Genomic DNA, 14,023 nt, shown 5'->3' on the forward strand with positions numbered 1-14,023 from the left:
GTAAAATCCAGTTAATTATAATTCTCCAAAGTAAGGAGCATACTCTGACACAGGAGACTAAAATCTTGTTACAACAGGGGCTACTGGCCATGAAACAGGACCTGGATTAATTCCAAGACCCAAGATACAATGCAGGACTGCTTTCATGATATGAAAACACAAAATAACAACATAAGAGTTCACTAGGAGTTATGACAACAGCAGAAGACAAAATAAATGCACAGAGATCAAAAGAGAAACAAAAGAAAAGCACTCAGCTGTTTCCGGAGTGAAGGCAAAGCTAAAAGGAAAACATGAGAAACAGTGCTAAAAACTCAATAGGGGCCAGAAAAAATTGTGGGAAAAAAGTAAGCAGGAAGGGTAAAAACAGTCTAAGAGGATTAAATAAGCAAGTCATGAAAAAAGAGCCAACACACACATAATTGGATGCCCCTGCAAATGGAATAAACACATAAATAAAAATTCAAGCAAACTTTTAATAAATATAGTTACATGCTGAACGTTAAAAAGGTACACCGTGTTACAAAACAAAATGTTACATACTGGTTACTACAATACACATCCTAGTAACGCTGCTGAAATTCAATGATAGAGAATCTTAGGCCATGAAGCAAAAATATCAAGATCCTTCTAAGGGGTTTAAAAAATAAATCAGGCTGACCTCAGACTTCTTTCTATACAGCATTATCTAGCCCTAGAAGGCAGAGGAAAAAAATGCTTACAAAGTACTCAAGGAAAGAATATAGAAACCAAAGTCTTTATCAGCCAAACTACTGCTTAAGTGTAAGATATCTAGGAAATGGTTTTAAGCATGTAAAAACTGAAAATATTAGTCCTATAAGCCCCTGTTAAAGAAAGTCATAAAGAATTTCATTCCACTAAGTAATGAGGAAAAAAGTTCAAAGAACTGGCAGAAAGAATTGAATTTATTTAACAGAACTTCCACTTAAAAATGCTTGGAACTTTCCTTCTTTTTCTATGCCTTGAGTCATTTAAATATCACTGGTTTATCTGGTCTTTGGGAGTTTGGTAGAAGTCAATAAAATATTCTGGGTTTTCCAGGAGATGGCACTTTGAAATTTTTTTCTATTAAATATTTCTTCTACAGAAAATGGACTGTTTAAATGTTCTAGCTCCAGAATTCAAAAGCAGTTAGATATTAGGAATTTATCATAGTTACATAAGTAGGAAAATCATCTGATCATTAGGGCTTTTGTCTGTTTAGTTCACTAACATATTTCTAGTGTCTACAGCAGTGACTGGCACACAAGTACATACATATTTGCTGTATGAGTGAATGCTGAAACTATTTCTGACAAAATTCAAATGTCCATTTTAATTTTAAAACAATATTATATTGGAAAAGACAGATACTCCAATAGCAACATGGTTAAAAAAACAATCTAACCCTGCTTTTCATTGTGTACACACTTATACCTTTTGAATTTTATTATACCATCTGAATCTACTAATTTTTAAAAGATAATTTAAAGCTAAAATAACAATACAGAGTCTATTTTATGTTTGGAAATTATGTCTCCTTGTATATCAGAAAATATATTCAATTACAAAAAAGTCAAGTGTCCTCCTTTTATTGAAGAGGGGACTAAGAATCAGGGAAGTTGAGAAACTCACTTAATGTCACACAGCTAGTAAATGATAGAGCTAATGATTAAAGGTAAGTCCTAGGTACTATTCCGCATTTAAATGTTATTTTCTTCAGAGTTTGGCTCTCTTGATGCTATTAATTTCCCCTGGAATCAGATACCTCAGAGATTTAATTGTAGACCATCTGCCAATGACTTCTAAACCCATGATCTCTCCAACCACCTATTAACCACAGCCATTTGATAGTTCAAGAGAAACTCGGTATCCAAAACACTAACCTTCTTTCCAAAATATTCCTTCTTTCCCTTGTGTCCTTTCAATGTCCTGAGTCCAGTAAGGAAGAAATCAAGGTGGTGTCTCAGATATCCTCCCTCTTCTACTCTGCCCGGCCTCCAACTAGTGATCAAGTCTTGTGGAGGGTCTCTGGTTTCTGACAGCTCTATTCCCCATACCTACTGGTCCTTCTTTTGCTTAGTGAATCTCTCCTTGTTCCTACTGCCAAATGTTTTCTCTGGCACCCACATAACTAATGGTAGAATCAAGAAAGACCACCAGAAAACTGTGAGCTCTTGGAAAGACTCATTATTCCACTGCCTTCCCCAACCACATTTTCATAGCCTCGCCTCCACTATGGCTTGGGGATCATGAAGACATATATCAACATGTCTCCATCCATAATAGTGCCACTCATAAGCATCATCAGAGACCATCCCTTAGCAACCAGACTTTATCCCTGTATAGAAAGAACTCTCTATTAAGAGATAATCTCTATTAAGATAGTTTATACTATCTCCCCATTTCAAACACCCAACCCTTCTACTGTACCCGCTGGATTTACAATTCATCAATCCCCTGTATCCTCAACATATTTTCTGAATATATCCTTACCTTCATGTCCTAATGAATCTTAGTTCTCCTAAGAACTAAGAACTAACTGCTTCTACTGGGAGCCATTTTCTCCCTCATACATCTCTTCCCCATCTGTACTGTTTTCCTAAATTATCTCCTCCAGAATTCTTCCCTGAACTGCAAACTCATATATGTCAACCTGAGTGCCTGAAAGTCAGAAAAAGCTTAAAATACCCAGAATCAAAGTCTGGACTTCTTCCCACTGTTCTACATCTTAAGTTAATGCAACTCCACCTTCCTAGCTGCACAGCCCAACTCGTGATAGCATAATCCTGACTCTTTTCTTTTTCCCATAGTACCCCCAATGCAATTCTTCCAAAATCCCCAACTACCTTCAAAATTCTATTCGGAATCTAACCACGTCTTTCCACCTGCAACAACTGTCTCGCCTGGATTTTTGCCATGCCCTTCTAAACACCTTCTTTTCCAACTCTGCCTCTCTACAGCCTATTCTACCCAGCAACCAGGATGATCCAACTAAATCTTCAAATCATTGCACAGCCCTGCTCAAACTCTACCAAGGCTCCCACTGTACCCCAGTGAAGACAAATTCCTGAGTGTGGTCCGTAAAGCCTCACGTGATCTGGGGACCCTGTAACCTCCTAAAATAATCTCCTGCTGCTCCTTTTATGTGGCAAACATTATCCTGTCTCAGGGTGTTTGCACTTACTATTCTCACTGTGGAATACTGTTATCCCAGATAACCACATGGCTCACTTAATCATGGCTTCCAATTTTTTGCTCAAATGTATCCTTATCAACAAAGGCCTCCCTGATCACCTTATACAAAAAAAATGTAAGCCTCCAGGCACTGCCATTCCAAATCCCATGCACTCTACCTGATTTTTCCCCCAAAATGCTTTCATCATTTAAAAAAGTGTATGTGTATATATGTAAGTATATATGTGTATGTATTTTTCCATATACACACATATATATTTCCTGTGTGTCACCAGACCCTAAAAATAGGAACTCTGAGGTAGGAATGTTTGTTTTATCCTCGGTATCTAGAATACCACATAGTGCACTTAAAAAAGAACTCGGTAAGTATTTTTGAGTTAAATGAAGGAATAAAGAAAGGAAAGAAAAAAGGGACAGATGGCAGGATGGCTCCATCATCAAACCCCCAAACATACCTAAGTGTTGAATCAGTGGCATGTGCTGCTGTTGTAGTGATGACTGGAGACTGAGCTCTGGTGGCTGAGACAGTTGCTACCACAGAAGGAGGGATGGTGTTAGAGGTGGTCACAGGTGGACGAGACTACCAAGAGAAGAGAAAAAAAAGCAATATATAGTACGCCAATCATTGAAAATAAAATTTGAAACTTGGGTCCTTCAAATATGTATGTTACTGTCCAAATGATAGTAAATTCTTGCCATTCTTATTACGGAATTTTCTCTTTGAATAGGTTGTTATAAAAATAGCCCTGGCTGGTGTAGCTCAGTGGATTGAGCGCGGGCTGGGAACCAGAGTGTCCCAGGTTCGATTCCCAGCCAGGGTACATTCCTGGGTTGCAGGCCATAACCCCCAGCAACCGCACATTGATGTGTCTCTCTCTCTCTCCTTCCTTCCCTTCCCTCTCTAAAAATAAATAAATAAAATCTTAAAAAAAAAAAAAACAAGAGGAAGAATGATAAAAAAAATCTAATTTTGGATAAATAACACACAGATCCTTTCTTTCCAAATATAACTGGATGCAAAATTGTATCCTACTCTTAGTACAAACTGGGATCTACCTATTCAGATCCAGAATTCCCACAGATAGGCTGTCGGTCCTGGTGTAGATGTTTTATATTACCACACAACCAGTGTTTTACACAGAGGGCCTACTCAGCCACTGCTACAGGTGTTAACTCTCAGGCCATCTAGGTCAGCATGCTAAAGGCAAACACATGCTAATAGTATTCTTTGCTGACAGAAGACTCAGGGTGCCCAGATGGTTTTCAGATGTTTTCACGTGGAAGTATTTCCCTTACCAGTATAACCGTGTAAATCTTCACCTGACAAATGGGTTTCACACTGGGCTTCACCTGCTTGTATACTGTCAATTCTCCTATTCATCTGAGTTCTTAGTAGTTCCTCTTTTTTGATCTTGTTACATGTCTTAAATCTGCAAACTCTGCTCATTCTTGATCTCTGTTTGTCACTTTTTAACCTCTTAAACCTACTGTGTCTACTGTTACAACTTGCCTCATTATAGGACTTTTGCACTATTTTCCTCATTACTGAGGTTCCTTGTCTTGGGGGGCTTAATCAGTTTCCAAATGTGTTGTGTTAGCCAGCAGGTGCTTTTGTTTTGTTTTAATTTGAAAGCTCTAGCTTGGACATGTACTACCCACTGTGCTAATCAGTACTTTACTTAAATTCAGCTATTTCATACATATACCTGGTCCCCAAAGGTATTTGAATTTCTACCCCCTACATGTAATTCAGTTAAGTTAATCTTTCATAGTTCTTTCTCTAATCATACAATACTGCATTGAAAAACTTATTAGCTCTCTGAAATGTACAAAATCAAGTTTACACTCCATATCTTAAGAGTTTTGAGACTTCTGGCAAGATGGAGGCATAGGTGGATGCACCGTACCTCCACGCACAACCAAGATTAGAACAACAATTTAGAGCCAGAATAACACCCAGAACTGACAGAGAATTTATCTGAATGGAAATTGGACAGCCAAGAAGTTGAAGTAGACCCGTTCATCCAGACCGGTAGGAGGCGCTGAGAGAAGGAGCGGGCGCGGGTCGTGGCGTGCAGAGATCAGGGAGAACCGGGCACTTAAGGCAACCGGAAGTCCATAAGTCTTCCGGGACACAGCGGTGGACCCTGAGTACGCAAGTGGTGGCCAGCGGACCCAGTGAGGCGGCATTGTGGACCAGGGCAGAGCACGCAACCCAGGATCCCAGAGAAGGGACTGAGATCCCAGGAGAACAGAGCTACTGCCATTGTTCCCTCCCCCTCCCGCTCCCGCCCCCACATACAACGTCACAATCTAGCGACTGGGGTGCCCAGCCCCGGTAAACACCTAAGGCTCCGCCCCTCACCATAACAAGAATGACCAGAACGGAAAAAAAAAAAAAACCCCAAAAGGAGAGAGAGAGAGACATGTCTCAAACAGAAAAACAGATCAGTCCCCCAGGACTCATCCTTTTGAGCGACCAAGAAATAGCCAATCTATCAGATGCACAGTTCAAAACACTGGTGATCAGGAGGCTCACAGAATTGGTTGATTTTGGGTGCAAATTACATGAAAAAAATGCAGGTTACCATAAAAGAGATGAAGGAAGATGCACGGAGAACCAATAGTGATGGGAAGGAAACTGGGACTCAAAACAATAGAGGGGACCAGAAGGAAGAAAAAAACAACCATGCAGGAAAGAATGGAGAAATAAGAATTCAAAAAAACGAGGAGAAGCTTAGGAACCTCCAGGATATCTTTAAACGTTCCAACATCTGAATTATAGGGGTACCAGAAGGAGAAGAGGAAAAGCAACAGATTGAGCACATATTTGAACAAATAATAAAGGAGAACTTCCCCAATCTGGCAAAGGAAATAGACTTCCAAGAAATCCAGGAAGCTCAGAGAGCCCCAAAGAGGTTGGACCCAAGAAGAAACACACCAAGGCACATCGTAATTACATTAGCCAAGGTAAAAATGAAGGAGAGAATCCTAGATGCAGCAAGAGATAAGGGGACAGTAACCTACAAAGGAGTTCCCATCAGACTGTCAGCTGATTTCTCAAAAGAGACCTTACAGGCAAGAAGGGGCTGGAAAGAAATATTCCAAGTCATGAAAGACAAGGACCTACATCCAAGATTGCTCTATCCAGCAAAGCTCTCATTTAGAATGGAAGAGAAGATAAAGTGCTTTTCAGATAAGGTCAAATTAAAGGAGTTCATCATCACCAAGCCCTTATTTTATGAAATGCTAAAGGGACTTACTAAGAAAAGAAGATAAAGAAAAAACATGTATAGTAAAAGGACAGCAAACTCACAATTATTAACAACCACACCTAAAGCAAAACCAAAAGAAACTAAGTAAACAACTAAAACAGGAACAGAACCACAGAAATGGTGGGCACATGGAGGGTTAGCAACAGGGGAGTGGGAGGAGAGAGGGGGAAAAGGTACAGAGAATAAGTAGCATAGAATGTAGGTTGAAAATAGATAGGGGGAGGGTAAGAATAGTATGGGAAATGTAGAAGCTAAAGAAATTATAAGTATGACACATGGACATGAACTAAAGGGGGGAATATGGGTGGGAGAGGGGGTACAGGGTGGAGGGGAGTGAAGGGGGGAAAATGGTACAACTGTAATAGCATAATCAATAAAATATATTAAAAAAAAGAGCTCTGAATTTATAGACACCACAGTATCATTAAGTAATAACATTATACTTCAGTAGTACTGAGGCCAGAAATTTACCTGAAACAAAGTTGAAAGGCATCAACTGTCCTCAAAGTATACATACGTGCATAAAATATTTAGGGGTTTATAAACCTCTGTCCAAATTAGAACCCCTCAGTTCAAGCTAGCCTTTACTAAACACTGTATATAACCATCACTGTCTTCCTTGCCACTGTGCACAGTATTGGTCCCCTCACTACCTCTTCACTTTCTCCAAATCCCCATTACCATGCTCATCCTAATAAAAAGCCTTCCCTTACTACCTCTTCTAAATGCCTAGAGTAGGTCATATGACACTGTGTACAGTTCAACCTTCTCAAGATCTTGGCAACTAGACTGAAAGTCACTTGAAGTCACAGGACTCTCACAGTGCCTATCAGAATGAATGACTAAGAGTAGGTACTTCGTTCTTACGGGCTGACTGTCCAGTAAATACTAGACGTACCTGGATTGGCTGGTGAATGATGTGCTGGACTGCTGGCTGAGCTGTAGCAGCATTTGGCAACTGGGAAGTTGGTCTCAGGACTGTGGTTACTTTAGAACTAGACATCACAGCAGCAGCAGCTGCACCTAGAAAAATAATTTTTTCATTAGTACACACAAAATTTAAATAGTTCTCATTACATCTCCTGGAAAAATGATCGGAATTTCTAAAACTCAATGTCAGTTTTCAGTGGACTTTCTGTGTATCTCCTAATTTCATCACATAGACCATTAAGAAAACGTGCACTGAAGGGTTGAGACTTATTAAGTTTATTAGTCTGTACTACTTCTTCAAAAACATTCAATAAAACTAGCTGTTTTGTGTTTTCGTAACTGTAAGTATGTATCAGTGAAGCACAAGATGAACAGCCCAGTGTGGTGTTGCTGCCCTGGTTCAGGCCAAGGCTCCAGCAGTTTAACTTCCAGACAATGAGATCTCACCTGAACCACCACTGCCTCTGCACCATCAGTGCAAATGTCAACATTGTGAAAAAGGCAAAAGATGTCTCAGTATGTATAAAAAATGGTTTTCCTCTCACACAAACCCCTTCTGTCTGTGAACCTCACTGTAAGACCAAGTAAACCTGATTTTGTATTTGTTAATCTAATTTTGTAAGCAATGATTTTATACTCTCCACTAGAAGGTAACAATTTTTGACCAAGTAGTTGAGAAAACTTGTTAAACTTAATACCTCATAGCCTACTAGAACTTAATTGTAAGAACAAATTTATCTTACTACCATGTGAGTGAAAACATTTTGAGTAGCTATTATCACTTAACTTTAAACGTATTGAGTATTAATAGTTGCAGCTTATTTATTAAAAATGAAGACAGCTCTGGGTGGTGTTAGGATGTAGAAGGGATCAAGCAAAAAAGAGAAAGAACTCATGGATATGCAGAACAGTGTGATGATTGGGGGGGTGGAGTGGGGAACAGGTGGAGGTGAAGAGGGATAGGGGAGATAAATGGTAATGGAAAAAAGTACAATAAAAAGAATTTTTTAGATGAAGACTGTGTTTAGGCTATCATAGTCTTGAGGAGTTTCTCATTAAAAAGGAGAATTTTTAGACACACTAGAGCTTTGAACTGCTTTCAGTTTATACACATATATGCAAACTTGTTGTACAGTGCTAAAAATGTACACTGCTCTTATTTCTGCTGTCCTGTAACATTAATAAGCTGATTCTGGATATATTTTGTGTAACTCTATCTTCTACCAAACGTACATTGCATCTCAAGAGTTTGAACAAAATGTGTAGTCTTTACCTCGAGGTAAATGAGAAGCTCCAATGTGAAGAGGAGGCCCAGGAGCACTGCTGCGGATAATAGACATCTGTACGTTTGTAGTCATGATATGATGCAGGTTACTGGGATGGCCCTGCAACAAACAGGATGCAATGTTGTCTTATGTGCTTTAGTCTTAGCCACTGGTGCTTAGATGCTGCTTCTACAAGTCAGCTGCCTCCAAATGTGGGTCAGGTTGTTCCTTTCAGATGGTGAATAACCCAAGGGAAAGGACATTTTGCCTTTCTTACACAGCATACTGCATGATGATCTGTGCCAGCAAGCATATGGTGACTGTGGGAACATATCAACTAGCTAGTTGCTAGATCCCTGTAACAGATGACACAACTGACTGTCCACTTTCGGGTACTGTCATTTTCAATATAAGTCTTTTACTTGTTTTCTGTCTTGGCCAAAAACTTATTTTTTTCCTATTCTCACTATTTCCTTTCCATGTCACTGCAGTCACCCATTCCCTTTTTCTCCCCCCTTCCCCTCATCCAAGGATTTTTTTTTTTTAAAGGAGAGAGGAAGGGAGGGACACATCAATGTGAGAGGGAAACATTGATTGGTTAGCTCCTGTACCAGCCCCAGTCAGCAACTGAACCCATAACCCAGGCATGAACACAGACTGGGAATCAAACCCACAACCTTTCAGTTTACAGGATGATGCTCCAACCAGAATTTTGGCCCCACCAGAATTTTGAACCTATAACCAAGCACAACTGGACTCCAACTTAAGGACATGGACTTTCTTATCTAGATTTGTATCTCACACAGAGGATAGTTCCTCACACACAGTGGAAGCTCAATACCTACTGGCTAAACAACAAAGACCACTGAGCATATTGGTTTTACTTCCTGTCCTTCTCTCTCAAATCTACTGTCTTACACTTGCATATATGAATGATATGAATGACGGTTTAATTTATTTAGTATGTAACAGAGGGATCAGGTCAAATTGCTAAAAGAGAAAGCAGTGGGCAGGGAGAAAACCCCAAAGCGAAATTGAAGGTTAGAATCAGCTTGCTCTCCCTATGAAGGGAGGGGCGGCTGGAGAAGGGAGCTTGTACAGAACATGTGTGACAGGAGACTTTGCCCCCTTGCTAAACATGGCGGCCAGAAGAGGAGCAAAGCCAAAAACACTGGCTCTCATTGGTTGGAAAACTGGACACTCCCACTGGCTTTTTGCACACACAGGATTCTGAAAGAAGACTTTTATTTTTTTTAATTTTTAATAAAGATTTTATTTATTTACTTTTAGAGAGAGGGGAAAGGAAGGAGAAAGAGAGGGAAAGAATATCAATGTGTGGTTGCCTCTCATGTGGCCCCCACTGGACACATGGCCTGCAACCCAGGCATGATCCCTGAATGGGAATCGAACCAGCGACCCTTTGGCTTGCAGCCCACACTCAATCCACTGAGCTACATCAGGCAAGGGCTCTGACAGAAGACTTTTAAATAGAGCACACCAGGAAGGAAAAAGGTGGTTCATTCTTTCCCCTCCCCCACTGGCTGGGGGGCATACCAATGGCTGCCAGTGTGGGTCTCTGAGCAAAGACCTGCAGGCACAGACTCCAAAAGATGTCTGGAACTAGACAGTGATAGAGACCAGCTAAGCCACCTACATTTGTGATACTTTGGGGTGGGAAAAGAGGTTCCTGGTGCAACCTGGAACTAAGCTGGCAGAGACCTCCATGATAAGAATTGGCACTGTGAACAGATTTTTGTTCTTATGTTACTTTCAGTTCTTGAACTTACATAGTAGTTGTAATGACAAATATTTAAATCGCTGTTTTTGATGTCATATTCTTTTTCTTTCCTCTTATTTACCCAGATATTTTAGGCAGAAATTTGCCATTATTTCAAATTATATGATTGTTAAATAGAAGATTCCTTTCTTTTTCACCCAACTCCATCTTTGGAGATTTGCCTGATAGGTGGTGAGTGGTAGGATTCCCCACCCCCCCCAAAGGATGGGTTGGATCACAAGTACAGTGCCTAATGTACTGCTGGCATTCAATAAATAACAACAGTTCAGCAACTCAGTTTGAAAATTAAGAGAGAAAAAAAACCTGTTGTCCACTGATAGTTGCCACAGGAATGGCTGAAGCTTGAGGGATGCTACTCTCCATGGTAACGGTAACCTGCCCTGGAACCTTGGGGGAAAGTGACAAAGTAGAAGGTGGAGCAGGAGCAATGGGACGGCTAGGCATGGTGGGCTTCGGAGGTGGCTGCAAACAGAAAACCACATGAAACATAGCAATAGCTTTTTACTAGTGATGCATTTTATTCTGAAGTTAAAAGTATGCAAACCAACTCTGGACAGTGCCAGGAAAGATGTCAGAAGCCTTATTTGTTTTCTCTCTCATCACCACAGCTTTTCCATTAAAGTATTACCATTTCCATTTTACAGATGAGAAAAAATGCAAAACAAGCCCAAGTCACCTACTCAAAGCCACACAAACAGTAACAACTAGAACTAAGAATAAAGATCAGATCTGTATGCCTCACAGGCAACATTCTTCTATACAATGCTGCCTCTCCGAAGTTTGGGCAGAAGTAAAAAAAAAAAAAACTCCCAATAACTGAAATATAACCACAGGTAATACACAAGGCAATAGTCGAAAATACCCCCAAATCAGGAAACTACTAAAATAAAACCTTGGAGAAGAGTACCACCCCAAGATAAAAACTGAGTTAGCAGGCACATTACTTTATCAATGCCAAATAGCTATTAGAAAAGACCCTGTGATTACCAACTGCCCAGCAGCATAAGACGAGGCACTGCAGAATGGCAGACCTCTGAATTACAGAGAAGAGCTGAACTGATAGATCAAAACAAAACAAACTATGATCCTAGGATACAGCCTAAGACTTTATGAAAATCGTCAGAAATATAACAGCCAGTCTTTAACTGTGGTTCAATGTGAATTTTAAACCTCTCCATTACCTTCATAAGTCCCTCTGAAAATGAGAGTGGCACTGCAGGTGTCAGATGTGGTGAGGCTGTCACGGTGACAGGGGTGCCCGATGCAACAGCATGGTGTGTAGACAACATCTGCACCTGTGGATAAGGCCTTACAACAACAGGCTCTTGCTTCTCTTCACGAGGCTGGAGGGAGCTGCTGGAACCAATGTGCTCCCTGGCAGTAACTTCAGCATCCCGACTAGGTTCATCGTTGACTAGTGAAGACATTAAGGGTAAAAAAGCATGTCATATCCTTCCAATATTAATTAACAGCACATACAAGAGTAGCGTTTGCAGCTAAGTTTCAGAGTTAATAAACTGACCATTTCCTTGCAAGATTTTCTTAACAAAGAGAATTTAGGCATTAGATTCCTCTGATGGATATCAAATTCAAGAGTCACACCTGTGAAATGCAGGATCTGCTTAGATACTGTGGCTTTCCCTCTCCTATAAGTAAAGGCCCTGACAACTATCTAAAATGAGCTCAAATTGAAAGTGCAATACAAGATATAAGACAATTTCATTTGAAATATAGATTTAAAAAGTTATAAAAACCTAACATTAAAAAGGTAATCTAAGTATAGTTCTTAAGTCCAAGAACATATTTTTCAGAACAATTTCAGTCCAAATCCTTATAGGGTGAACAAGGCAATTTCTATCATTATTACAAAGCACACACCCTTTGAGGTTCAACAATTCCACTTGTAAGGGTGTGTACCATAGATAAAGAGCATATGTGTAAAATGACTTATGTACAAGGTATCTGTTTCAGCATTTTTATACTAGTAAAGAAACTGAAAAAACCTACATGTCCATCAACAGAAAGGCTATATACATTACGGTATATTCCCACAACAGACTATCACGCAAGTATAAAAATAAAACAAGGAAGTCTTTTAGGTACTCTTATTGAAAAATCTGTAACATATATTATGAAAAATACAGGTTAAAAAAAGCAAAGTAGATAACAGTGAAAAAGTAAATAAAATACACACATACATATACATACTTATATTTATATATGGATAACATATCTCCAAAAGTATCCTGGTTGCCTGAAGGGAAAGAAAGTGAAGGACTGGGGGACAGGGATGGGAGAGAGACTTTTCACTGTATACTCTTTTCATAACTTATTTAAAAATTAAGGTCCTTGCTAGTGTGGTTCACTAGATTGAGTGCCAGCCTGAGAACCACAGGGTCATCGGTTTCATTCCTAGTCAGGGGCCCATGCCTTGTTGCGGGCCAGATCCCCAGTGGGGGCCACATGAGAGGCAACCATACATTGATGTTTCTCTCCCTCTCTTTCTCATCACTCCTTACCCCTCTGTCTAAAATAAATAAATAAATACAAAGTAAGAAGTTAAAAAAGAAACTAATGTAATGAAAAGTTTGTAAAAATATTACTTCAGTCTTATCAATCATTTTCCAAACTAATATTAACATTTTTTCTGAGCATAAAGATTGTATTTATGAAATAAATTTTTAATTATTTGGAAAACTGTAAAGAAAATAAAACTACTTCCAAAGGCACAAGCAGTTAATATTTTGGTAAAACCTTCAGATGCTTCTCAATTTTTAATTTGGGTGGGCTTTTATTTATTTAACTTAACTAAAACGTTCATAAGGATGAGCACACAAATGTTGATTGTATAGTTCAATGAACTTTCGCAAACTATATACAACTGAGACTAGCAACCAGGTCAAGAAGCAAAACATTCCTGGTTCCCCAGAAACCCTCTGTTCAGCCTGATTCCAGTCCCTGGCCTTCCCAAGTACATTCACCAACTTCTAATACTATAGATTACTACAGTCTAGTTTTTAATTTTATATAAACAGACTCATAAGAAATGCTACACCCCTGTTATGTCTTGTTGTTTTCACTTACAGGTATGAGATTCATCCATATCATTGCAGGTAGCTATTAATCTTTCAAACACAGTATAGTTTGCCATAGCATAAATAAACCAAAATTATTCATTTTACTGTTAATATGCATTTAGCTAGTTTTCAGTTTTTGCTATTGTGAATAATATCACTAATATTCTTGCACAAGTCTTTAGTGAACATATGACCCATTTATGTTGAATATATCCCTAGGAGTAAAACTGCTGAGTGATACAAAATATATACTGCATCATTTAAAACACTAAATGGAATCCCACTGCATAGATATGGTATTGCTTTTTATACCATTGATGAGTTTTTTCATTATTTCCCAATTTTTGCTTAACAAAATTTCTGGGATGAATATCCATACGTATTGAGTCCTTATTCAATGATCTCAAGAAAGAAGTCCCCAAAGTACAAGTGCTAGGTGAAAAGATTAATGTATATTTAATATTCTGCTATAGATTATTG

The 14,023-nt window shown here is 39.2% G+C and overlaps 1 protein-coding gene across 10 annotated transcripts in view; it reads right to left on the reverse strand.

The window, feature by feature from the left end:
- The window catches only part of SAP130 (Sin3A associated protein 130), a 97,101-nt gene that overhangs the window by 68,303 nt on the left and 14,775 nt on the right, over positions 1-14,023 (reverse strand). For 8 of the 10 annotated variants that reach the window (XM_028508622.2, XM_028508623.1, XM_028508626.2 and 5 more), the window contains 5 exons: positions 11,648-11,880; positions 10,770-10,928; positions 8,677-8,788; positions 7,372-7,496; positions 3,654-3,778 (listed from right to left, as the gene is read on the reverse strand). In XM_028508622.2, coding sequence (XP_028364423.1) covers positions 3,654-3,778; positions 7,372-7,496; positions 8,677-8,788; positions 10,770-10,928; positions 11,648-11,880 — 754 coding nt within the window. The remainder of the gene's footprint in view (positions 1-3,653; positions 3,779-7,371; positions 7,497-8,676; positions 8,789-10,769; positions 10,929-11,647; positions 11,881-14,023) is intronic. The other 2 variants (XM_028508628.2, XM_036023720.1) reach the window with 1 other exon arrangement.

The sequence above is a fragment of the Phyllostomus discolor genome, chromosome 4 (genome assembly GCF_004126475.2).
Source record: "Phyllostomus discolor isolate MPI-MPIP mPhyDis1 chromosome 4, mPhyDis1.pri.v3, whole genome shotgun sequence".
Lineage (NCBI taxonomy): Eukaryota > Metazoa > Chordata > Mammalia > Chiroptera > Phyllostomidae > Phyllostomus > Phyllostomus discolor.